Raw genomic sequence first — 25,776 nt, 5'->3', positions numbered from 1 at the left:
GCAGAGCTTCATTACTCTGCAGCGGCACGCAGACAGCAGCGCCGCCCTAACAGATGCACCTACATTATCCTGAAGTGGAGGGAAATGGAGGGGTTAGGAGGGTGAGCGGAACAGATGCGCCTACATTATTCTACAAGCAGAGCGATAGCGAGGGGGCCACATACATACATCTACATTATCACAGAGTCACGGCCAGATTAGGCGGAGGTGCAACAAAAGGAGGAGAACGCTTTGGAACCGAGTCAAAGAGGAACTTTAGGGGTGAAGGTGGAGCCGGAAAAGTAGATGTTCCTTTATCCTGCAGCTGAACGATAAGCAGGAGGTGAAGGTCCCTGTATTAGTCTGGACCCAGACAGCCAGCCAGGTCAGCTGACTGGGGCCAGAGCCTGGAGATTGATATGGTGTCCAAGGTGGTTGCTAGGCTCTAACCTGTAGGTCCGTGTTTTGCCTGGTTGCTATGGTGTTGGGGGTTGTTGAGCAGATGTAGCTGGGGGTCCTGTGGTATGAAGGTGCTTCAAATGGGAACTTAACTGGGTCTCACACACACACACACACACACACACACACTGTATCTTTTAACATGGAGCTACCAGCAGCTTTGATGACACTGATCAACAAAAGGCTTCCAAACACAGATTTTGGTCGATGACTGATGGAGCAGGAGATGAAGATGAAGATGGAGCAGGAGATGAAGAAGGTCCAACTGCTCTGTAGCTTCATGCAAAGAAATACATAGAATAACCGCAATTTCTTTCACTTTTCATTCTATTCCAGACACACAGGGTTAAAGGTCATGACCCTTGACCTCAGCACCCAACCGTTTATCTGTACTGACCAAGCACCCATCCTGCAACATGTCAGCAAGCCACTCATCATCATCACCCTTCTCATCTTCATCCTCCTCCTCCTCATCTTCATCATCACCCTCCTCCTCCTCCTCCTCCAAACACAAATATCCACCACAGAGCAGAAACAAAGTCTTCAAACTTGTTCTTCTTACCTCCACTACTTTCTCTCCTCCTCCTCCTCCTCGTGAACTTCATCCAGCTCTTCCTCTTGTCGCTCGTGTTTGCTAACACTAAGCATGTCTGCTAACGCGCACTAGCAAGTGTTTGTTTGTGTGGAGCAGGTGAGTTTGTTTCGCGGCCTTGCGGCGCCGGTGGGCGGGGCTCTGCTAAGACAGCGTGTCGCGCTTGTTTAGGGAAACTTCACGATGCCTGTAAACGTTTTTACTCCGCTTTTTCACTTTAATGCTTAATTTTATTCCACCGACGCGTTTCGGACGTTCGAGCGTATCTACGCAATGGGCGGGGCTAAGAAGCTTAACAGATGTTGACGTGCCGGCCAATCACAGCCGCGCAGGCGACAACGACACGCCCCTTATTCAGGAACTTTATTTTAAGTCCTCAGCGTTTCACCCTCACATGGTGGTTAATGTGGACAGATATGAGAGTTTAACGGTGAAGAAAAGTCAAAATGATACACGACTTCTTACAGTTTAGTGCTTTTGACCTTTGTGGATCTGAAAGGCTCAAAGCTACTTTACTGTTCGGAGTGTAGAGAGTAAATGAGGCTCAGTGACGCAGGCAGAGTGATACATTCCTTTATTGTAATTAAACGTCTGCTGCATCAAAACCAAAAGAGGCGAAAAAACAGACCAAACTCTTCATCATTCATGAAAATAAATCAACCAAATCATTGCACATCATTAGGAGGCAAAAAGAATAAAACATGAATAAAACACAAAAGATACCAATCAACACAGTGTGGAAGGATTAAAACTTCACATTTCCAGTTTTAATCTCAGTTTCAGTCGAGTGGAAGATGCAGAAAATCAGATTCTGATTCTACTTTGAAATGTGCTTCAACTCAAGGAAATAAAAAATCAAGTAAAGCTTCAGTAGAATTTACAAAGTCACATCGATGAATGACAAGAGAAAGAGCTCATCTTCCTCTTCCTCATCAGTCTGTGTGAGCTGCATTACATCATGAGGCTTGAGAGTGAATCATTCTGTCATCTGCATCTAAAAAGCTGCACTGTAAAAAAAAATAATAAATCCCTGAAGAAAACAGCAGGAAAGAAAATCAAGAGATGCATTTCAACTCTCAGGAAATAAAAATACAAAGAAATTGATTGGGAACAATTAGAAAAAGTCCAATAAATCGACTAATTAATAATTTTCTTCTTATTCGTCAAGTAAAAATAAAATAAAAAATCATCCCGTCTTGAGTTTTTCCACAATGCAGCGATTTTGTTGACAGAAGAAAGACAAAATTCAGACAAAATCAAAATTGCAACTCTGCTATGTTGAAGAAGCAGGTGGAGCGGGTACAGCTCTCTGATTGGCTCATACGGGACAGGAACAGGAAATGTTGCCTTCACGTGCGTTCATACAGCAACACAAACACGGACTGTTCCCTTTTACAACATGTGACACAGGAACTTGTCGGCTTTGATCACTTTCACAGCATCTTCCAAAAGCGAGAGCAATATCAGGGTTGATTGAAAAGTAGTGAGCCTAGTACAGTAAGCTCCAACTCTAAGGTGTTGCAGTTCTTCACTTTCATCATCTCCTTCTGACTTAACACACCTCTGCCATGTTGGAGGGATTAAACCCTACTCAGCTGATCTCATCATCATCATCATCATCATCATCTTCAGAGGCCAAATGGCTTCCAGCTAAAAACTCACACTGCTCACTGCATTACAGGTCAGGCTCAGAAATTCAATCAATCAATCAATCAATCAACCTGGTATCATTTTGTTTTGACCTCTGGGATGTGTTCAATCATGATGATGTTTCCTTGCTCCACCATGGAAATCTTTTAATTTTAGCATCAGCAAGGACGAACAACAATTGGGCTCAAAACTTATCAATCAACCCTCATATTCCAAAATATCGGTAAGAGCATAGAGTTAAATTTGTTGGTGTCATTCTGAAGCGTTCTGCATTTTAATGACATTTTAATGACATCACAAACTTGTGATGCGTTCAAACCGCGTGGGAATATAGACGCTTCTTGATTAGGGAGCACAGTTCACAGCAGCTGAGAGGAACTTAAAAAAAGATAGCGATTTGAATTGAAACCAAGTAAATAAGAATAACCAGCATGTAACTGCTTGGATTTAAACGCATCATCGCTCAGAGTGGAAAAGCCAATCAGGAGCTGCAGTCTGAATATTTGTAATTATTCCCACAGGACATGAACGCAGCACGAGACCTCAAGGGAGAACCGAGAGAGAAAGCGACGGATGAGCTGTGAAACGTCAAATGACCAGTTTGTTTGAATGGGGGCGAGTGATGCATTGTGGGCGGTGTAGTGCGTCTATGATATGGCCTTGGCCTCAGGTAAGAAAGCATCCCAGTACTTTATCAGCTGCAGGAGAGACACAACAAACACAAATACAGTGTGAGTCAACATCTGTGAGCTCAATCTGTGTGTTCTGTGACGTAGATGTTTACCTGCTGTTGTGTCTGAACCAGCGACTCCAGATATTTAATGATGATCGTTTTAAAGTCCTTCACTCTGTCTTTCTGTGAAAGGAACACAAAAACCTTCACACCACAAATACATCTGTCCAATTATCACCTTTTATTTACAGTTCACTCCATCATTTACTCTTTCCATCCCTCCATCCCTTCATCCCTTCATCCTCACCTCAAACCTGCTGACTTCTTTCCGGATTGTTTTGGAGACCTGTTCAAAGTCTCGCTCACCCTGCTGGACCTTCCCCTCCAACTGAGACACAGAGACGGCAATAGAGAGAGAGAGACAGATAGACAGAGAGAGACAGACAGAGAGAGAGATCATGTTATTTTCCATGTGGACGTTGAGATGATGATCTGTCTGTCCCTGCTGGTTTCTTCTACATGTTAAACCTCTGGACGTCCTGAAGCTTCCAGAGTTTCTCTGCGTTTAACCTTTACGATGGCAATCTTACATGATGTTACTGGGAATTAAGCCATTATTAATGGATCAGTCATTAGAAGTTGGTGGACAGTGAGTTTAATTCTGTCTAAAAGTGTATTAATAGCAGTTATTGATCTTTATTGATGATATCAGCGTCTGGTCACGCGGCTCGTTGATGGTTTGGGTCGTTAGGAGAAGACACACACACACTTCAGCTGCGTGATGGACTCGGTCACATGAAAAGGTTTCTGTCTCTTCTTTCATTTTCAATCTCAACCTAATATGAGCATTTGAAACAAAAATGACTTTGGTATTCAATCAGCACGTCTCCCAGTGAACCCGCTCTAATGATCACACTGTGCAGTATGTAACGTGTTCATTCATTCACTCCAATATGCAATTTGTTTCCAGCACTCAGTTGTATTGTTGTACTTTTGTTAGGCTCTTATTTTATTTTTTATCTTAATGCCTTTTATGCCGTTGTGGGACGAATGAAGGATTATCTTATCTTAAAGTTCTGGTTAGAAAATGTGACAGAAAAATGTTCACGTGACTCCGAATGGAAACGGCAAAACAACAACAAATAAAAAGCAGAGCCGATGAGACGCAACTCAAATGTGTTGATGGGCGCACACATGGAGACAGCTAGGGACGCAGGCAGACAGACAGACAGACAGGGATGCAGGCAGACAAGACAGGGACGCAGGCAGACAGGCAGACAGGCAGGTCCTACCTCCTCAATCTCCTGGTTGGAGGAAGCATGGCGGGGAAAAAAAAGCAACAAAATGTTCAGAAAAACACAAAGAGAAAAATCCCGAAACATGGAGAAATAAAATCACTGGAAGACCAAAGTAAAATCCCCTAAACAAACCAACCGAGTGTGTGTGTGTGTGTGTGTGTGTGTGTGTGTGTGTGTGTGTGTGTGTGGTCCATGCAGCTCCCTGTGTAAACAAACAGAGTTGAGCTGCAGCGTCTCACACTCAGGCAGCTGTTACCAGGCAGCGGCTGCAGGGGGCGGTGTGGTGTAATGATCTGAGCTGCAGCACCAAACAGGCGGCTTTGAATGGGGGACCGGGGTGGGGGGGGGAGCAATTTCCCTGTAAAATATCTTCTACCTCCTTTAATACAAGGGTTGATTGACATGTTCTGTCCTTGTATGCACGAGGCTCAGAACTTATCAATTAATCAATAGGTTCTGACACGTTCAGATTGATGAGCTTTGACCCTGAAGCAGAGCCACTCTCCCTGATGCACCAAGCTCAGAACTTATCAATCAATCCATGAGTTGTACGTCAGGAGCCTGAAACATGAGGACACTCATAAACATCAGGCTACATATTTATAAGAACTCACCAATTGATTGATATATTTTGAGCCTGGTTGATTCAGTTGTGTTCAGATGCATCAGGCTCAGAACTTATCAATCTTTGTCATAAAGTAGAAAATATCAAGTCAATTGATAAGACATGATTGATCTTATCTGACACAGGGAAAAGCCTTACGGGTCAGGCTCAGAACATATCAATCAAGCATCAAGGGCAGTTCAAGTTGAGTTTTGGTCCAGCAGATGTAATTATTGATTAATTTGTCTTTGACCTTCCAAACAGGAAAAAGGCTTCAGTTGAAACTACATCCAATAACAATCAGAAGAAGAATTTTGGTCGATTACATGGAGCAAAAATCAACTTGTGCCAATTTCAAAGTGATTATGGTGTGGACATGATGAAGGAAGCACTGAGTGGAGACATCTGAACATGTTTGCCTCCTTAAACGAGCCACAGAACAACATTTCATATCTCTAACAGAGTCTAAAGTCTCATTTCTATCAGACTGGTTGCACTGGTTTGTGTTCCAGCAGCTGTGTGGAGTAAAAGTCTTTTTTCTGAGTCGGGTGGAGGAAGACGCCGCTGTGCTTCCTCAACCAAAACCTCTGCTGACAGCCGCAAAACTCACGTCGGCTCCAAATAAATGTTGGTTGTAACTCTACTGTGAGCGCTCTGCCGACTCTCCCAAAACCTCCACATGCTGCCGCTCTGACAGCTGCTCAGACCCCCGACCAGTGTGTGTGTGTGCGGGTGCGTGTGTGTGTGTTCTGACAGCACGGAGGATGAATTTGTGTTGTGACAGCTTCAACAGACGGGCTAATAAAGAACTTTTCCTCTCTCCTGCTCGGCTCTGTCACGCTGCAGACGGTGGAGGAGGAAGAAAACATTTACGCTTCCAAAAAGAATCACAAACATGTTTCACGCTCGGTCTCCGTGGACGCCTGCAGCCTCGCCGAGCTCTGAACCCTCCAGACTCTAAAAGAGCTCTGACACCTCAACGCTACACAACAAAATGATGATGAGAGCGGTTTGGCACAAAATCTGGGGATTTTCTATGAACCAGAGTTTAGTGGGATTATTTAATTGGCAAATCTCAAGAATCAAATCTACTGTATTAAAAAAGGGGGAATTAAAGGGATTTGTTTTAATTTTTTTGCAGCTTTTTTCTAGATTTATCCTGGTCATCTTTAGTTTGGACTGATTTGTGTCTTCACCTCTTTGATGTCGTCCTTGGCCTGCTGCAGTTTGTCTGGTTTGTTGGTGAACTGAAGTTTGGCTTCCGCCTCTCGTTTCTTCTGCAGCAGCATCTGACTGTCCTGCCACTTCTGCCACGTCTTCATCCGGTGATCAAACACACCCTGCACACACACACACACACACACATACACGTGTTAATGTTACGTCTCACCACCGTAACACGTTTCCAACATAGAGACACAAACACTAGAAACTCTACAACCCTCTGAGTAGAGCTCCGCCTCATTACCTTGACGGCGGTGATGAGGCGGACATAGTCTCCTAGCAACTCTGAGAAGAGGTAGAAGTCTGCGTTGGCCTGGTCCTGGTGCAGCTGGTCCATCTTCTCCTCCACCTCTGCCAGCTGGGACAGAGCGCGGGACAGAGCCGTGTGGTCCTCGCTGTTACCCAACATGGCCGCCGACTTGGCGAACGCCGCCGTGTTGACTGACAGCTCTAAAGAGGAGGAGGGGCATGAGCAGCAACATTTAGAGGATTCAGTCCAAATGTGACTGACACACACACGCACACACACACACACTCTCTATACCTTTCCTGTGACAGACCAGAGACTCCACACTGGCGTGAAGTTTCCTCAGCTGGACGTCCAGATTCTCAAAGTGCTGCTGTTTCTCTTCAAACCACTAAAACACACACACACACACACACACACACACACACACACACACAGTATTTTTCACATACTTTTCTGTTACTATTCCTTTTGTAAGTGTGATGTAATCATTTATCAGTGAAGTTGATCATGATCACTGATAACTTGATCCTCCGCTCCCCCCCCCCCCACACACACACACACACACACTCACAGCGTCGGACTCGTTCATCTTGATGGTCATCTTGTTGACGGCATCGGCGGCTTTGTTGACCATGCGGAGGAGGCCGGCACTGCTTAGAGCCTGAGTGCTGACAGCCCGGGGCAACTGGACACAGACAGACAGGCAGAGAGAGAGAGAGACAGAGAGACAGAGAGACAGAGAGACAGACAGACAGGCAGACAGGCAGAGAGAGAGAGAGACAGATAGAGAGACAGACAGACAGACAGGTGTTAGTTTGTTTCTTGTTCTTTGGTTTCCTGGTCAAATGTTTTCTGTCTTCCTCCTTTTTTCTTCCATTTGTTTCTTTTCCTCCTTCTCTCTTTATCTGTCTCAGTATTTCTTTGATCTTCTCTCTTTCATCCTGCCTTTCCTACTTTGTTTCTTCTTTGTTGTTATTCGTGTTTGCTTTTCCTCTTCTTTCTCCATCTGTGCTTGTTTGTTTCTCTCCTGTCTTTCTGTCTGTCTCCCTCTCTCCTGTCTCTTCTCAGCGTCTGTCTTGCTGATGCCGTTTGTTTTCCGGCTCGTCCCGTGTAAACCTCTTAACTCTGATTTATAACGTCGCGGCGGTGGCGACGTCTCGTAAAAACCTCTAAAGCGCTGCTCCGCTCTGATTGGACGTCGATCTGTAAACAGGCTCATTTTTCTTCATTCTGGAAAAGTTTACTTTTAGTCCGACGTGCGCGCTTTTCCCATCTGACGGGGAAGCGAATTTGCCGCTCGTACAATCTCATTTAGCGTGAGCGGCAGCAGCCCGGGGGCCCGTCTACTCCCTGGGGCCCCTGCAGACGGAGGGGCCGGGCTAAATGAGTGGAGTGGGGGGGGAGAATAGCTTTCAATTGCTGCCTGGTCCCATTTACCGCCCCCCCTCCTCCCTCCCCTCCCCCCTGGTTGTGTTTCATTAAGCGAGCCGGGCGGCCGACACGCTCGGTCAAGCGTCGGAGCGATTCATCTGTTAAGTCTGTGACACGGGGCCATTTATTCTGAACCCAACCGCCGCTTTCACCACCATCCCCACGACGCGGGGGGAGGGGGGGCAGGGGGAGGCACAGGACGAAACGTTACAGAGGATTTAGTCGGATCGGACAATAAAGCGAGGAAACAGGAAACGCCAGAGGCCCTTAGAGCCCCGGGCAGGTTCCGCTGCTTTGACCTTGTCGGGACGTTTTGCTGGTCGATTGTGAAGAAAGAAGAAGACAGAAACCAAAGCTGAGCTGCTCCACTTCCTCTTCCTCTGAACACCAGATGGCGTTGTTTGCGTCGTTTCAACGATCATTTAGCAGACGCTTTTATCCTAAGCGACTTACATTACATTACCACCCATTACAGAGGGGGGAGCAGTTGAGGGTTTCGGTGCCTTGCTCAGGGGCACCTCGGCAGGGACTCCAACCGGCGACCCTCGGGTTCCCAAGCGAAAGCCCTACCGACTGAGCTACTGCCGCCCTCGTTCAACACTACATACGATTGCGAGCAAAAATTCTGATCTGTCAAAATACTTTTTTTTTTGCTCTTTATCGCCACAATCTCAGCTCATCCGCAGCGTTTAAAGAGACCAATACAAGGACCGACTCCCCTTTAACAGAGAGAAACCTCAGGCACATGGACCCTGGATCCAGATGTAGCCGCAGGGAGACAGGTAGGCAGCAGAGGGCGCTGTGACCTCCCAGCTGTGTCACCATCTGAAGGTACCTGGAGCTTCAGCTGCTGTTTGGGGTTTGTTGAAGCGTCTGACTCTCTGTGACGTGTCAACATGCAAGCTTAGGACCGAGTCAGAGTCTGAGGTGGAGAGACCGCGGGTTCACTGCAGTGAAGGTCACATGCTCATATTTACCTCAGAGCTTTCCAGAAACTGCAGAACATCAGGATCCTTCAGCAGGAGCGGATGCTTCACTGTCCTCATCAGGTATCTGAACATAAACAGACACAAACTCTCCTGATGACACTGAGCACCGACAGAGAAACCAGGAACCTTCTAAACCCTAAACAACGGCTGGACCGTCCCGAGCCGCGTACCAGCTGAGAGACACAAAGACAAACAGGAAGGACCCTGAGCTGCCTGCTCAGCTCACGTCTTCCTCTGTGGTGTTCAGGAAACCAGCTTGTGAGGGACGTTTGCTTCATGTTTGTCTGTTTGTAATGAATGCAGAGCTGGACGTAAATGACTTCCTACTTAGTTTAACGTATGTGTGTGTGTGTGTGTGTATGTGTCCATCAGTGTGGAGTTCTGCAGCTCTGAGCTCCATCAGCTGTCACCGGTTGACCTTCCTGTCAATCGCAAATGACCAGTAAAGGGCAGCAGAATGTCAGCCCCGCCCACTGCCCCCCCACCCCGACCCCCATCTCCATTCAGTCCATCAGGGCAACAAACTGTGCGTGTGTGTGTGTGTGTGTGTGTGTCTGTGTGTTGTGATAATGATGTATCTAATATTTGTGGTTTAACCTTTTGGCCGGTAAAGATTTGACCAGGTTGAACTTTACCACCACCACACACACACACACTATGAGGAAGGGTCCGTTTGAGCAGGCACTCAACCCTTAGATGTCCAACTGTTCCTTAACGCACCACTGTGTGATTTTTAACCCAAGAATTATGACTGTTATTAGGTGTATTCAGCACATTTGCGTATTTGTGCTGTTGTTCCTAATCACCAGCAGGTGTCAGCATAATGTATGGCGGTGTGTGTGTATGTTTTTGTGTTTTGTGTGTGTGTGTGTGTGTGCACGTGCGTGTGTGTTTGATCTTTTTTCTGACACCAGCGGTTAAGGGGTTAAATCTTCCCTGCTTGCATGAGCACAGCGTGTGTTTTCTTCACACTGTACCTTTCCAAAGCTGATCTCCTCTTCTCCACAAACTCGTTGGACGACTGGTCCTCCTTCCCCACCTTCACCTTCGTCATCCCTGCAGAGGAGCACAGAGACAAGCGACTCACAAACACGATGAAGACAAATTCACTTTCTGTCCAAAAATGAAAAAAACTTCAATCTTTTTTGTTATTTTACAATTTTTTTTGTTTGTCGTGCTTGTGCTTTTTCTTACCCACAATGCTTTTCTCTGGGGCGGGGGGGACGATGTAGCCTATGTGCAGATACTTAGAGGCCAGTTTACTGTGCAGACCCAGAAAATCACTAAAACGCCTTTTAACTGAAAAGTCACTCTGCTTAAACACAGACATGGAGGTCTGAGAGAGAGAGAGGGGGAGAGAGAGAGAGAGAGAGGGGGAGAGAGAGAGAGAGAGAGAGAGAGGGGGAGAGGGGTGTAAATGAGCGTTCTTGTCATTGTTTCTCATTACAGACGCAGAGATCTGGAGAAGAAGAAGAAGAAGAAGATCACCTTGGTTGACACTTTGTAGGCCATGTAGGCGTTCATCCCGTCACCTGGAGGACACACAGACAGAGGGCTTGACTGTTAAGTTCTGAGCACAGAAATCTCTCACTCGGGTCTTCAGCTCTTTATTTTCCACCATCATCTGCTGGGATTCAAACCAAAGGAAGTTCCACAGCGAGATGATGTCATCACCTGAGGCCAAACAGAGTCTGAGGGGCCAAATCAGGTCAAACTACCTCAGAGCCACAATCAGGGATGGTGGCCGGCACGCAGACCCGGCTTAGTCTGGGATTCTGGAGGAGGTTCTGAAGGAAGTGGCAATGTTCTGGTGGTTCTTGCTGTGATTGAGCAGGTTCAGGGGTCCAGGGGTCCAGGGGTCCCTCAGACCGTCCTCAGGGACCCCTGGAACCTGCTCAGGCTGTTGGGTTTGTTTGAAACGGAAAACACGTTTCTTTACAAAATGTGTAGTTTGAGTGATTATATCTCAGTCAGTTCACACACACACAAACACACACACACACACACACACTGGTTTGTATCTCAGACTGGTCAGACTGGTTTGAGCTGGTCTTCCTGCAGCAGTTTGGTTGTTGTAACAGTCTTATTGACTCAGTGCTGCTCCTCCTGTGCAGCTTCATGATGTTCATGTCTGCACTGCTCAGTGTTTATCTTCCCTGCTGTACTGAGCAAAGCCCCAGTCACAAAGCATCCTGTGTCACACTGAGTGAAAACATGCTATTCTAGGTGCCATGTGTTTGAGGCCCCATGGTCTGGACTGGACTGGACTTGGAGCCTTCTGTCACGGTGAGCACGTTTGTGATTTGACGATGCCTGGCTCAAAGGCAGAGCGGCAGAACTTGGTGATGAATGTGAAAGGTTCAGATCAGGATCTCAGGATAAAACTGCACTGGTGTGAACTCACCCACTTTCTCAGGATCAGACACTGATATGTGCATGTCGAAAGAATCGCCGCCTTCTTCCTCTTCCATCTACCAAAGACAGGAGACAAACATTCCACAAGGAATTCAGGATTACAGAGTTTTCCGGTCACAACCCCCAACCAACCGAACCAAACCTCTACTGCAGGAACCAGAACCAGAAACGTTTTGCAAATTCCAAAGTTCTGCTGAAGTTTACAAAGTCGAGCCATCTCATCTGTGTCCGTGTGTGTTTACCTCGTCGAAGGAGGAGTGTGTGAACATATCGTCGTGGGCGTGGCCGATGCGTGGGGTGATGACAGAGGTGGGAGGGGTGATGGGGGTGATGGCGGGCGACGGGCCGTCCGACAGCAGGACGTCTCTCTCCGGGCTGTCCAACGAAACCTCCTCTGTGGCTTCTGTGACAGACGAGAGTGTGTTAGAATGTGTGTATGCGTGTGTTAGAATGTGTGTGTGTGTACGTGTGTGTACATGTGTGTACATGTTTGTACGTGTGTGTGTGTGTGTGTACATGTGTGTATGTGCAAGTGTGTGTGTTGTGTGTGTATATATGTGTGTGTATGTACTGTATGTGCGTGCGTGTGTGTGTGTGTGTGGTGTGTGCGTGTACATGTCTGTGTGTGTGTGTTTGTGTACATGTGTGTGTGTGTGTGTGTGTGTGTGTGTGTGTGGTGTGTGTGTGTACATGTCTGTGTGTGTGTGTTTGTGTACATGTCTTTGTGTGTGTGTGTGTATGTGTGTATGTGTATGTATGTGTGTGTGTGTGTGTGTGTGTGTGTGTGTGTGTGTGTGTGTGTGTGTGTGTGTGTGTGTGTGTGTGTGTGTGTGTGTGTGTGTTTACCTGCAAACAGGTCCTCAGGATCATCGTCAAACAGTGAGTCCTGTTTGGGTCCATTTGAGTTTGTACTGATGTCTTCAGCAGGCAGACTGGCTGGTTCTGACTGTTAACACACACACAGACACGAACACACACACACACACACACATTACATTTACAACAAATGGCTTGGCTCCCCACTCAGGGTCACACGAGGTCACACAGAGATTTGTGCTCTTTATGTAAAACTGCAAATAAACTGTCTGAGTGAGACATATGAAGAAAACTGAGCCTGACTGTAACATAAACTCTGATCAGGCAGAGAGAGAGAGACAGAGAGAGAGAGAGAGAGAGAGAGAGAGAGAGAGAGAGAGAGAGAGAGAGAGAGAGAGAGAGAGAGAGAGAGAGAGACAGAGACAGAGACAGAGACAGAGAGAGAGAGACATTTGTAGAATAATGTCAAATGAACGAGTCTAACCCAACATTATCATGTGTTTGGTGACAAACAGGTGAATTGTAGGAGTGAAAGAGCAAAAGAAGAAATCAGCCCTTCAGAATAAAATCCCTCTAACAGTTTATTTACACCTCATCAGTCAAACAGGAAGCAGAGACGACATCATCATTTATCACATCTGATTAGGTGGAAGCAATTAGGATTTTGAATTTTTTCACAAAGAACTTTGTAAATATTAACACATGGGTGAATGTGGTCGATCTTCTTCTCCATCCTCATCATCTTCAGACAAACTAACGATCATTTTCTATAGAATTCCTCTGAGATTCTTAGAAACACCAGGGCAGCAATTCAAAGAAACGTCAGCAGGAGAAAACGGCAACATCTGTACGGACACAGTGCAGAGTCAGCACAATGTGTGTGTGTGTGTGTGTGTGTGTGTGTGTGTGTGTGTGTGTGTGTGTGTGTGTGTGTGTGTGTGTGTGTGTGTGTGTGTGTGTGTATGTGTGTGTGTGTGCGTGTGTGTGTGTGTGTGTCATCCATCCTGGCCAAACCACAGAGTTTCCTGCCTGCCAGCTGCTCTGGTCCTCTGACACTCTACAGAACGCCGTGGGAGAAAACCTGGACCGGACCGCCAGCAAAGGAAACGATCATGTGAAACCACGGCAACGGTCACAGAACTCACAGGGAAAACTGATGACCAACAGGAACGTTACTGTCTGACTCATTCATGCTGCGCTGGAATACTTATTAATAAGGTTCAAACGGAAAATATAACTTTTTACAGCAGCGTTTGGGGAAACGAGAGGTGCCAGCGTAGTTGTAGTACTCAAAGTAGCTGAGCAGACAGGATGGAGGTGAGAAAGAAGGAAATGAGCGAGGATACAAGACGCTTCCTCCTTCCTTACTCAGCATAGGGGGGGGGGGGGGGGGGGGGGAGGAGGGAGAGGAAACACACACACACACACACACTGACCCAGTCTCAGGTCACTGACTGAAGTAAGAAAACAAAACAGGGACTTGTGATGTCATCATTATAATTTCCACCTGTATTCTGACCAAACAGATGTGATTGGTCCATTAGTGTCACATGACCCAGTCTCTCAGCTCAGCTACATGTGTGACCACATGTCACACACACAGGACACGAGTGTGAAACGTCAACGCGCATGAGACACGTATGACGAGCAGAAGAGCAGTAAGGCCTCAGAGTGGCTCACAGGAATCAGGACCTGGCCACCTACCTTTACAGGCTGTGTGTGTGTGTGTGTGTGTGTGTGTGTGTGTGTGTGTGTGTGTGTGTGTGTGTGTCTTTATTAGGCCTTCTGGAGCAACACCGGAGCCATAAAAACACACCCAGGCTCATTGTGCTGCTCACAAGGGAAGTGGATGACTGACAGAGTCACACACACACGCACACACACATGGACGAATGCACACATACACGCACACACACACACACGCACGCACGCACAGACACACAGTTCATTGAAGAGCACTGTTGTGACACTGAAGGAAAGAATCATCATCAGGAATGAAGTCCAGAATGCTGACGAGACAAAACGAAAAACAGAGCTGCGTGTGTGTGTGTGTGTGTGTGTGTTTGTGTGTGTGTGTGTGTGTGTGTTGTTACTGTGAACTCTGCTACTTTCTTGCAGGCTGGACAGTTTTGCGAGGTGAAGTTTCATCAGAGTGCCACAAGAACAAACAGCATCAAATCCAACAGCTTTTCTGTTTTACTGAGATCAAAAATCAATCACATCCAAATGAATCTCACTCACACACACAAACACACAAACACACTCACACACACACACACACACACACACACACACACACACACACTCAAACACACTCAACGCATCATTTATACTCTGATAAAATACTGCTTACAACACAAAGTTCACGAGGTATCCACATTCTAAAAGGATCCGTACACTGACAAGAGGTCACAGGTGTGTGTGTGTGTGTGTGTGTGTGTGTGTGTGTGCGTGTGTGTGTGTGTGTGTGATTGTGATCTAATCTAAAAACTTTGCAGTGCTTCAATAAGTAAAAAATCAGTAAAACACTCAGCCATTTCTACTCTCGCTTGCTGCAGCACTACTGTGCACACTGAGTGAACACAGGTACGGTCTCCTCAAGGTCCCCTCAGCTGTGTCCGGCCTGGACCGGCAGACCCCACCAACACTGTGGCCGTGTCCTCACAGGTAAACTCACAAGTGTAACATGATAATAACATGATGATGTAAACATGTTATAGAGGCAACGGACCAATGAAAACAAAGCTCTGAGAGGCGTTCGGGGACCGTGACTGTAACTGTACCAACTCCAGGCCCAGAGACACATAGGTCCTTTTTGAATCCGTTTGTTTACATCTTTTCACTCACACATCTTATTAGCTGAAGGTAAATGTACCTTATTCACGTTTCAACTTCCTTTAGTATTTGACTTTTAATCGATTCACTTCCTCGTGTTTCCTGTTGGAGCAACAGTTTCCTTCAGGCTGGTTTGATCTGCAGTCAAAATGACTCAATGTTTACCAAAAAGTAATTGATTATTCTTATGTCGATCAACTGAATGAATAATTCACTACTTGCTGTAACTTGATCCGTCTGTCTGCTCTTCCCAGGTTTTTCCAGGCTGTCCTGAACGCATCACACCTGTGTGACAGTCACCTGATGGTACGTAAACACACCTTTCAGCTGTTTGGACGCTAACATGACCCCCCCGGGCTCCCGTCCGCGCCGCACACATTCAGGGTACATGTGACTTTAAACACTTAGTCATGTTGCGTTCGAGGTTTAACGTAAACAAACAACAAGCCCCCCCGCCCTCATCATCATCATCACCACCACCCCCTCCTCTTCCTCATACACCTCCTCACCTCCAGTGTGCTGACCGGCTCCGGGAACAGGTCCTCCCCGTCCTCCAGCTCCTGGAAGTCGGTTTGTTCCGGTGGAGGATCCCTGGCTGTGTCCGCCATCTTCGCTCCGTGTCTGCGGCTCAGCGGCGGTGATGATGATGATGGTGATGATGATGATGGTGATGATCGCTAGCTAGCTAACAGACGCAAACCCGAGCGAGGAAACAGAGGACTGACAGAGAGGAGAGGAGAGGAGGAGTGAGGAGTCAGGAGGCTCCCGGCCTGTCATGTGACCAGCAGAGAGGAGGAGACGAGTGGAGAGGTCTCACTCCGCTGAAACTCTGAGATTGCTGAAGCACTCAAGACTCTGCTGAAGCTCTGAGACTCTGCTGAAGCTCTGAGACTCTGCTGAAGTTCTCTGACTGCCGCTGCTTCACAAGTTTGGTGCTCAACTCGCAAATCAAGTCCCATGTCAACACAGACTAGTCTATGTCGATACACAAGTTCCAAACACAGAATTCAAAGGTAGTTTCGGTTCTAGTAGCTTTCATTATGTCAAGGCACTGAGGTCAGAGGTCAAGAATGAGTCAGACTGCAAATCCTAAAGCCTCAATGCTACAAAGAAGTCCTGAAGTGTTCCATACAAACCCATGGCTTTGTAACATTTATAAATGTTTTATCATGAAAATACACACAACTATCACAACAACGTCATATTTTATATATTTGCATATAAGTATCAATGAGTCACAGAGCTCCTTTGTGTTCCATATCAGTGCGATATGAAAGCTGTAATAAGAAAATATTTGTTTATCGATACATTATAGAACATATAAAACAATATGAATAATTAGTTCATTAATGGTTCATTAATAAAGGCAACGACACAAGGCAACTGCGCATGCGTGACGGTGGACCGCTGTGTGTCTATAGAAGATCTTTGTGAGACTTGGCGGAGGTCTCACGCGGAGTATTTCCCGCTAACGTGCAGTCACGCGCAATCGTTTCCGAGTCAAACACGAACCGAACCTGCGTGTGTCGCAAACAAACCCGGGAACTGGATCACTGCGGGGGAGGTGAGGTGAGATAGAGACACGGCGGAGGAAGGTTCAACCGCGGTGTGTGTGTGTGTGTGGACCTGCGGCTAACTGTAGCTTAGCATGCTTTATGTTTGGTTTCATTTAACACTGGTGGCTAACGTGGAGGCTAGCAGCGAACAGAACCGAACTCAGTATCCGAACCAGAAGCGGGCACAGTGGAAGAGGTCAGAGGTTAAACCGGGATAGAACAAAATAACTTTAAGTTAGTTAAAGAAGTTTCAAAGTGAACAGCAGAGATAAAGATGAGCGCTCCGTGTCAGTGACAGCTACTGCTCCATGTTTACTCTTTGTTTACGCTTCAGTTTTTTTTTTACTTGTTTACTCTTTACTTTATGTTTACTCTTCGTCCACTTATTGTTAACTTCATGTTCCATATTTATTCCATGATTGCTCCGTGATTGCTCCCTGTTTACGCCATACGTGCGCCATGTTTACGCCATTTTTGCTCCATGTTTACTCCATCATTACGCGATGTTTGCGCCATTTTTGCTCCATGTTTACGCCATGTTTACGCCATGTTTACGCCATGTTTACTCCATGTTTACTCCATGTTTACTCCATGTTTGCCCAGGCAGCATGCAGTGTGTCCAGGCTGTGCAGACGGACTGCGTGCAGACGGAGCAGAGCGTGAACACGGAGCCGGACTGGGAGAGCGATGTGGCGGCCATGTTTGATTACAGCGAGGGTCTGACCGAAGACTACGACAGACTGCAGAGGCAGCAGGAGGAGGAGGGGGCGGAGCATCACAAACATACACAACAAGTGCAGAAGAAGAAGGAGGAGGTCACACGCCAGCACCAGGTCTGACACACACACACACACACACACACTAAAACATGTTACACGCATACCCAAGTGTATAACACACACAGTCACCGAAATATATATGACACACACACACACACACACACACACACACACACACACACACACACACACACACACGTTGCTGAGTGTGACGGTGTTTTCCAGGCTCTTCTTCAGAAACTGGACTCTGTGCGAGTAAAGTTGAAGCTCAACGACTCCAAAGCCAACAGGAAGATCTTTTTAGCCAAGAAACAGGAAATGACCTCAGAGAAGGAGCGAGCGGAGGAGGAGAGGAACAGGTAAGAGGTGACAGGTCAGCCCCGCCCCCACACGCCCAAACATGGTCACTCTACGACTGAAAGCCTGAAGAGTCTTGTTGTGTTTCCCCGCTCGTCTCCGCAGGCTGGCGAAGGAGCTGGAAGAGAGTGAGAGGAAGCTAAAGGAGCTCACAGAGGAGCAGCGTGAGGAGCAGGAGAAATGGCAGGAGGAGCTGGAGGAGCTGAGGAAGGAGATGGAGCAAGCGAGGAAGGAGGCCAAGGAGGCGGAGCTGCTGGCCGTACAGGACGAGATCGCAGCCGTGGAAAAACAGCGAGAGAATGCCATGGCTCGCATCGAGACCTGGCTGAGGACGGTACGCACACAGGAAGTCACTGTTGTAGCTGATGTGGAGGAGGTACTGTACTCCAGGTCTGCTACTGCCTGGAGGAGGTATTGTGTCACGTAAACATCCTGTCTGATCTCAGTGTTTACCTTCGTAGGTGAGTCAGTACCTGGGCGCTCTCAGGGTGGATTTCCCTCAGCAGTTCCCCCAGGAGCGATTGGAATGGGGGAAACAGGAAGTCCTGGTGCGGAGGAACCAGGCCGAGCTCCAGAGCCGCTTCCAGGAGGTCCTGCAGCAGCTCCAGCAGGGTCAGGACCTGGAGTCGCTGCCCAGGATCAACGTGCCGCCCCTGCCTCAGATCCCCATGGTAAGATCAACCACCGTCTGGAAGGAAGTAGATGGAGTCCTTCTATAAGTGTTGGCACTGTTAGATTAGATGACATCACTTTTGTTTTATTGGATGTCATCATTGCTGTGACCTCATCATCTTAAGAAACCTTACAGTCTTACCCAGGAAGTGACACATCTAGAGCTTCAAGCTAACTTCAAAGACACACAGACCTGCAGAGAAGCACACAGGGTTCAGACGTTCATGTTGTTAACCCCTTGCAGGTTTCTTTAAGACGTCTTGTGCTGTAAGGCGATGATGCTACTATGCAGCCTCTTACTCAATGAAAGTTATGGTCTAACTGCTCCGCCCCTTTCCTTTATAGGCGGAGCTTAAAGTCAGTCAGATGATGCAGTCTCTGGCCCGCCCACAGTTCATGGCCCCGCCTCCGATCCCAGTGATTATAGCCTTCCCTCCCCAAAGACCCCCGCACCACTACCAGCCCCAGCCCCCGCTCCTCCATGCGCCGCAGTACAGGCAGCGTTTCCCGTACCAGCCTCAGCCTCAGCCTCAGCCTCCGTTCCAGCAGCACTTCAGAGCTCCTGTCAGGGTCGTTCCTCCACACAGTCTGTCTCCGTCCCCTCCGGTTCAGCCTCTGTGCCCTGTGACTCCCTCCCCCCCTCCCATGAGCGCTGCCCCCTCCTCTGCCCCGACCGGTAAACTGGATAAAGTCCTGGAGAAGCTGGGGGCTCTGTACCCACAATGCAGCAGGGCCGACCTGACCACTCTGCTGCAGCAGGTGAAGAGCTCTCGTGGCACTCTGGCCGGCATGTCCATGGATGAAGTGGTGGAGCAGGTTGGCGTCAGACTGGCCCTTTACGAGAAGCAGGCCCCCGGCCCCATCAGCCGGCCGGCGCCTCCGGGCCCCATCCAGAGGCCCGCGCCTCCGCCGCAGAGAGCCATGGCGGCGGCGGTCGGTGGCGTTCAGGCAGGCGGTGCTCGTAAATTCTGCCTGATGTGTCAAAAACAGGTGGACCCAGAGAGCCGGCAGCCTCTGAGCTGCTCACACACCGTCCACAAAGACTGCATCAGGATCTGGCTGCAGTCCAGCAAGAACAACTCCTGTCCCTTCTGCCCTGCAAAGTGACAGAGACACCTGGGCCACGCCTCCACAGGGACACGCCTCCACAGGGCCGACAGGAAGTGGAAGCTTTCTCTAATCTATCCTGGAGTTACCTTGATGAACGAATGAATCAAAGCCTTCCTGCTCTGCTTTTGGTTCATTTTTTTTGTTTTTCTTAATCAAACAAGCTGAGCTGGTTTTTGATAATAAACATTTACAAACCCCTTATTTTACTACTTTTTTGTCTATACTGTGATTATTGTGTGTGTGTGTGTGTTTCCATCTAGTGGTCACCCTGTGTTAATGCAGGTCAAACATGCTGGGTGGTTGTCTATAGCTTGAAAAAGTTCCAAACTAAGCTCCTCCTGATGCTCTGTTCTGATTGGCCGATCACTGCCCCTGTAGCCTGTACTTGGTGGGCGTGTCTCAGCAGGTCTGTCACTGCTAAAGAGCCTATCAGCTTTCAGGAAGACAAATATTCACTTTGGCTCACCTCCAGGCTTTAGGAGCATAAAGGCCAAAATGTTTCCACAGAGAGCCGAGCAGGCAGGCGCTCATTTAGACACACGCGCGCACACACACACACACACACACACACACACACACACACACACACACACACACACACACACACACACACACACACACACACACACACACACACACACACACACACACACACACACACACACACACACACACACACACAGAGATATCAGCCCATAAACACACAATGAAACAACCTATTGCCTCTTAAAGATTCCACTCTAACACACACACACACACCCTGTCTCTCCCAGTGGACGTCCCAGTCAGCCTTAATGGGAGCGCTGGGCGGTCGATGGACGAGGTTAAAGGAGCCGTCTCTGTCCAATAAATATCACAGAACACACACACACACACACAGCCAGTACTGTGTTTGTGTGTGTGTGTGTGTGTTTTGAGTAAAATAATGACAGTGTGGTTCTGACCTGCTGTTTACTGTCTGAAAGTCCACATTTACTCTAACAAACTCTCTCTCTCTCTGTCTTTTTAAAGGTTAGTCCCTCTCTCTCTCGCTCTCTCTCTCTCCTTCTGTTTAAAGGTTATTTGTCTCTCTGTCTCTCTCTCCCTAATGGGTAGTCTCGCTCTCTCGCTCTCTCTCTCTCGCCCTCTGTAGTCTCTTTCTTGAACGCGTTGTCTCTCTCTCTAAAAGGTAGTCTCTCCCTCTCTCCCTCTCTCTTTAAAGGGTAGTCTCTCTCTCTAAGGTCACTCTCTCTTTAAAGGGTAGTCTCTCCCTCTCTCTCTCTCTTCATAAGCTAGTCGTCAAAGGAGCGTTTGCTTCGTTACAGAACCCAAACGTGAACACGCTCTCAGTATCTGCATACATCATCCAGGTGAGGTGAGGGCAGACGGCCTGATGGGAAATGCTGTGTAAGTCCCATGCTGTGTGTTCCTGCTGGCTCTGGTTGATAAAGTTATTTTGAATCAGGAGCTGTGACTCGCTGTGAATGTGGAGTCATTTGATAAATGGATGAAGCTTGAACATGTAGCAAGCAGGAGAGAAATACAGGTTCATGCAGATCATCAGTCTGATGTGGGACTGTGTGGGCCTGTGTGGGACCTTGTGGGCCTGTGTGGGACCTTGTGGGACTGTGTGGGACCTTGTGGGACTGTGTGGGACCTTGTGGGCCTGTGTGGGACCTTGTGGGCCTGTGTGGGACCTTGTGGGACTGTGTGGGACCTTGTGGGCCTGTGTGGGACTGTGTGGGACCTTGTGGGCCTGTGTGGGACCTTGTGGGACTGTGTGGGACTTTGTGGGACCTTGTGGGCCTGTGTGGGACCTTGTGGGACTGTGTGGGACTGTGTGGGATCTTGTGGGCCTGCTGGACTTAGCATCAGGTTCTTTTCTTCTCTGAAAGCTTGGCTCTGGAGCTGCAGTTTGCTGTGGGACCTCCTGAGGTTTGCCGTTAAAGATGGTCTGTATCGGTTTAAAAGTACTTTTCGCTCCTTGGCCGCCGTTCCGCGTGGTTATTTATTTATTTAGCCGTTATAGATCCTCGGCGCTGCGTCTCCAGGGTTTGGGGTATTAGTGATGGTCTGCTGTGTCTCCAGTGGTTCCTGTGACAGCGCTAATGTCGGTGTGATTTACAGACCGCTGGACAAACAAGCATCATTACCGCAGCCTGTAAACGTGGGCTGGACCAACGCTTCCCAAAGTGGGGTCTGGGGACCCTCAGGGGCCCTTAAGAGGCTCCCGGGGGGACACCTCTGCAAAATGAGAGAGTTTTATTTGACTATTACTTCACTGAGGAGGAGATAACACACTGAGAGAGCGTATGAACGGGCGATCAGAGCTTCCTGCTGCCAGCTCACATAATAACAAACAATCAGTGACAGCAGGAATGTGGACTCAGGCTGGGCGGAACGTGAACAGAATCACAGTAAGACAGCAGCCGGCCTCGCTATTTATCTGTTTAAAGTGAATAAAGTGCAGTAAATCTGCCATTAAACATTCCTATAAGCAGCATCTATGCAGCTTACACAGATCATACAGCTCCTCATTCATATTCAACACATACTGGAACTGCTGATGGCCAGTAGAGATACAAATAAACATGACTTGACTTGACTTGACTGACCAGCAGGAGTCACTAGTGGAAGACCAAAAACTGTGTACGCAGCGAAGCTGGAGGTCACACGGAATCTCTCCTGGCGTTACCTGGACAACACACTGCTATTGCAACCTGGACTCATTACCGTAATGGTCTGATATAACATTCTGAGTTAGTATTATTATATATATCACTAAAGTTACATCCTGACTCATTTCAGTCACATAAGATGTCATCGCAGTCACAACACCGACCCCAAAGTCAAATCATGGGTCAGTCAACCAACAATTTGAAGTCACTGCTTCACCTACAGGCCCACAACATCCGGACGGTCACGACCTGTGGCGCCCAGGAGAAACTCCAGAGAACTCTAGTAACATTCTGAGTCATTTAGGAGCCTGTTAAAGTTACCTAAGCAACCTGTTGTTTGATATGAGAGTTAATCTGTAATGCAGTAAAATCAATCACCTATGTGGAGTCACGTTTAGTCTATTATTTATATTCCACAATATGAATATATGAATAATGAATATTTGTGTTGAGTTGATGACCCTCTTTTGTCCTGTGGCATTCTGGGTGATGACGCCTCCTCAGGGAAAAACCATCCACAGTTTTGTGTCTTTTTACGGCTCAGTTAACAGAACGGACTGTGATGTAAAATCATGTTAAATAAAGCAGCTTCAGTGTTTCTGAGCTTCATCCCGAGTCGTTTCCTCGCCTCGTGAGGGGAGGGAAATGCCAGAACAAATGGGCTGAAAACCTTCAAACAGAAACTTTCATAAAATTGGGGGTTGGGGGGAAGAAATCAATGTTGTGTTTCTGTGCAGCTCTGGTTTATTTCTGACATTTTACAGAGCGTCAGCGGGGCTTCGACTCCTCTCAGGGTCACAAAATCCTGCTGTCAATTACAGAGTGAGAAAACGCTCTGGAGGCTCAAGTCATTGTTATAATTTCACTTCTTTTTCATTTGTCACCTAAACTGAGCGCTGCACAAATCCTTTATACATTTACAGCTGTGGAAATATGATAAAAGAATATAATGTAAAGTCAACAAAACCAAATAAATAGTGTTTTTAATTTCAGATTTTTTATTTTAATTGTCTCCAGAGGACTAAATGTGACTGTGAGACGTTCACAAGAATTAAACCAGACTTCGTTTTTTTTAAATCCATCAACCAGGTCACTTTGACGTACAAGTTTTATTTTTTAATGTGGAAAATAAATAATAATAATAATAATAATGTAGAATAATGATGTAATATATAAATGCATAATAAGAACACATCCAGAGTGAATAAAGAATAACAGAGTGGAAAATATAACATTTCTTTATTTTTCAATCGTTTTTAAACAATTTTTGCTTTGTTCTTGCATTTGTTATTTTGAGGCAGACTCAAAAAATGATTCACATGATGTTTCATTAGAATGAAATGAAGCAGAAAATATTTACATTTAAGATATTATTTGTTTAAATGCTGAATAGATATTCACCTCGTTTGTTTAGAGTTTACAGTCTTCATTTGTGTGGACATTAATAGAAACGCATTGTCTCGTTATTGTGCAAATAAGTCAAATTTTTATATTGGAGCTTGAAGCGAAAAACAATTTTAATGAAAAAAATCGAGTCTAAGCTTTGAGACGCTGTAGCAGTTTAAACACAGCAATGCTGCCCCCGTGTGGTGCTATACGGAAACTGCAAGGAGTCAAGAACAAAGGCCGCAACGTGTGAGTGACCCTGAACGCCTCATTTAAGTGACACAGTGTAACAGCAGCGACAGATAAACACAGAGCAGCTTATGAAGTCAAACTGTAAACATGACTTCAGACTTCAATACTGTGCAAAGAAGTAAACTTGGCCACAAAATGATCTTGTTTAATGAGATGAACGATCCACACTCACATTCTTAAACAGGCCAAAGCAGCAGGATTGACCCCTGTGGCCCCGCCCACTTCCTGCTCCAGGTGTGGAGCCGGCCTTAGGCCCCTGTGTGTCATGTGACACAGAAATGTGACTCTGGTGTCTCAGCTTTGTGTGAGCAGGGTAACCATAACGATGAGTTCACTGCAGTCAAAGGCCCAGCCAATCACAGAGCGGTATTCTAAAGTCAGAGCTCTAACTTCGCTCCTTGTTTCTCGCGGTGCAAACTCTCCGTTTTCCCATTTGGGGCCAAAATGCAAATGTCTGTTTTGATCTGCATGCAGATGACATGCAGAGGTTGTCGCCGTGGCGGCAGAAGACAAATGGTGTTTGTCCGCAGCGGCGGTACGCGCGGGAATGTGATCTAATTAGCTTTTTTCTTAAAGGTTGTATTTATTAGGATCCATCATCGCCGTCGTTACATCAATTAATGCCGTTGACGGGCGGAGGAACCGTCACCCCGACAACCTGCTACCTCCTCATCCTTCACAGGCAGAAGAACTTCCTCTCCTCTCCTCTCCTCTTCCTCTCTTTGGCATTAAAGGCCTGTCATCCCAGCATGCCGCGGGGCCCCCGGGGGCCCCCAGCCCAGCGGTGTCAATTAAATTTGATTGACCGAGTAAAAGAAGCACACAAATAAGCCAAAACAACAGACACAAAAATCTATAGCACCCCCCCACCCCTACCGCCCCTCCGCCCCGGCTGTCAAATCAAGCGCTCGTCTCGTCTGTTTTCGTGGCCGGACCGGCCGCACACGCCATGAAAACGGACGAGACGAGCGAGGGATGAGCGCTTGTGTGTGTGTGTGTGTGTGTGTGTGTGTGTGTGTGTGTGTGTGTGTGTGTGTGTGTGTGTGTGTGCGTGTCTGCATGTGCGTGAGTAAAAGCCAAACAACCCCCCCCCCCCTCGTTCCTGGGTGCCCCACCCGCCTCCCAAACGCCCCCTAACCAATTAGCGGCTGTGGTATCCTCGTCCAGCGCGCTCCTGGGTATCGACTGGGCCTGTTGTCCGATAAACGAGGTCTAATTTATCAGTTTAACTTCACCCCCCACATGAAGGAGAGGAAGAGGAAAGAGGAGAGAGAGGAAGAGGAGGACGGGGAGGAAGAGAAGGGGAAAAACAAATAAATGCCGTTTGTTTTTTGTTACACAGAAGAAAGAAAACGTCTGTGTAATGATAAATCCAGGGTTTGGGGTATCTGGTGGAGTTGTTGAGCTAATTGTCAGCCAGCAGGCCGTGTTTCATACTGGGCGCCGTGATGGAGGGACGCTATTAACTCGCACCCCATTAGGCCCCGCGGGGACGCACCCGACCTGCGTGGGAACCATCAAAGGCCAATTTGCTCGCCAAACATCATCAATCCTGCTGCGTTAAGTGACTGTTTTTGATGCGGCTGAAGGCGGACAGTAAATATATTGTCTGTTATGTATCGTCCATTAAATTAGCAAAGAGCGCAATTCACACGCCGCATCCGTCTTCATCAGAGGGGGGGAAAGGTGAGGGCCTGGGACCTGCAGAGGGACGCTGACAGGGCCTGAGAGGGTCTGTGGGATTCTCTCAGCAAACACATGGTTGAGCTTTAGTATTGTGTAAGTAACTGTA

The 25,776-nt window shown here is 47.4% G+C and overlaps 2 protein-coding genes across 4 annotated transcripts; one reads left to right on the top strand and one right to left on the bottom strand.

The window, feature by feature from the left end:
• Positions 1 to 1,589: 1,589 nt before the first annotated feature.
• Positions 1,590 to 16,228, bottom strand: snx2 (sorting nexin 2). Its single transcript, XM_076147529.1, has 15 exons — positions 15,725 to 16,228; positions 12,411 to 12,510; positions 11,807 to 11,967; positions 11,554 to 11,620; positions 10,638 to 10,681; positions 10,344 to 10,485; positions 10,127 to 10,205; positions 9,138 to 9,213; positions 7,301 to 7,414; positions 7,024 to 7,117; positions 6,724 to 6,929; positions 6,452 to 6,595; positions 3,661 to 3,741; positions 3,465 to 3,536; positions 1,590 to 3,378 (listed from the first exon to the last, which is right to left on the bottom strand). The coding sequence occupies exons 1-15, from the start codon at positions 15,821 to 15,823 to the stop codon at positions 3,328 to 3,330; spliced, it is 1,530 nt and encodes a 509-aa protein (XP_076003644.1). The 5' UTR covers positions 15,824 to 16,228; the 3' UTR covers positions 1,590 to 3,327.
• Positions 16,229 to 16,633: 405 nt separating this feature from the next.
• On the top strand, positions 16,634 to 19,898 carry rnf214 (ring finger protein 214). 3 transcript variants are annotated; one of them, XM_076147569.1, is made up of 6 exons: positions 16,634 to 16,779; positions 17,375 to 17,604; positions 17,776 to 17,909; positions 18,013 to 18,241; positions 18,369 to 18,578; positions 18,925 to 19,898. In XM_076147569.1, exons 2-6 carry the CDS (start codon positions 17,380 to 17,382, stop codon positions 19,684 to 19,686), a joined length of 1,560 nt encoding a protein of 519 aa, XP_076003684.1. In that variant the 5' UTR covers positions 16,634 to 16,779; positions 17,375 to 17,379; the 3' UTR covers positions 19,687 to 19,898. The 3 variants fall into 3 exon arrangements, with proteins under 3 accessions (XP_076003684.1, XP_076003683.1, XP_076003685.1); XM_076147568.1 differs by having other exon boundaries at positions 16,634 to 16,784; XM_076147570.1 differs by lacking the exon at positions 16,634 to 16,779 and adding an exon at positions 16,805 to 16,967.
• Positions 19,899 to 25,776: the final 5,878 nt, after the last annotated feature.

Source organism: Genypterus blacodes, unplaced genomic scaffold (genome assembly GCF_046128005.1).
Source record: "Genypterus blacodes isolate CSIRO-AG114 ecotype Tasmania unplaced genomic scaffold, CSIRO-AGI_Gbla_v1 ptg000038l_1, whole genome shotgun sequence".
Lineage (NCBI taxonomy): Eukaryota > Metazoa > Chordata > Actinopteri > Ophidiiformes > Ophidiidae > Genypterus > Genypterus blacodes.
Note: the sequence above shows the minus strand (reverse complement) of the source record. Positions and strands in the feature narration are given on the sequence as shown.

Coding starts and splice junctions, on each gene's coding strand:
- snx2 (XM_076147529.1), bottom strand. CDS start 15,823: ATGGCGGACACAGCCAGGGATCCTCCACCGGAACAAACCGACTTCCAG. Junction 7,415..9,137: donor AGTTTCTGGAAAGCTCTGAG/GTAAATATGAGC, acceptor GTCTGTGTCCAG/TTGCCCCGGGCTGTCAGCAC. Junction 6,930..7,023: donor TCTGGTCTGTCACAGGAAAG/GTATAGAGAGTG, acceptor CCTCCTCTTTAG/AGCTGTCAGTCAACACGGCG.
- rnf214 (XM_076147569.1), top strand. CDS start 17,380: ATGCAGTGTGTCCAGGCTGTGCAGACGGACTGCGTGCAGACGGAGCAG. Junction 17,605..17,775: donor AGGTCACACGCCAGCACCAG/GTCTGACACACA, acceptor GGTGTTTTCCAG/GCTCTTCTTCAGAAACTGGA. Junction 18,579..18,924: donor CCCTGCCTCAGATCCCCATG/GTAAGATCAACC, acceptor TTTCCTTTATAG/GCGGAGCTTAAAGTCAGTCA.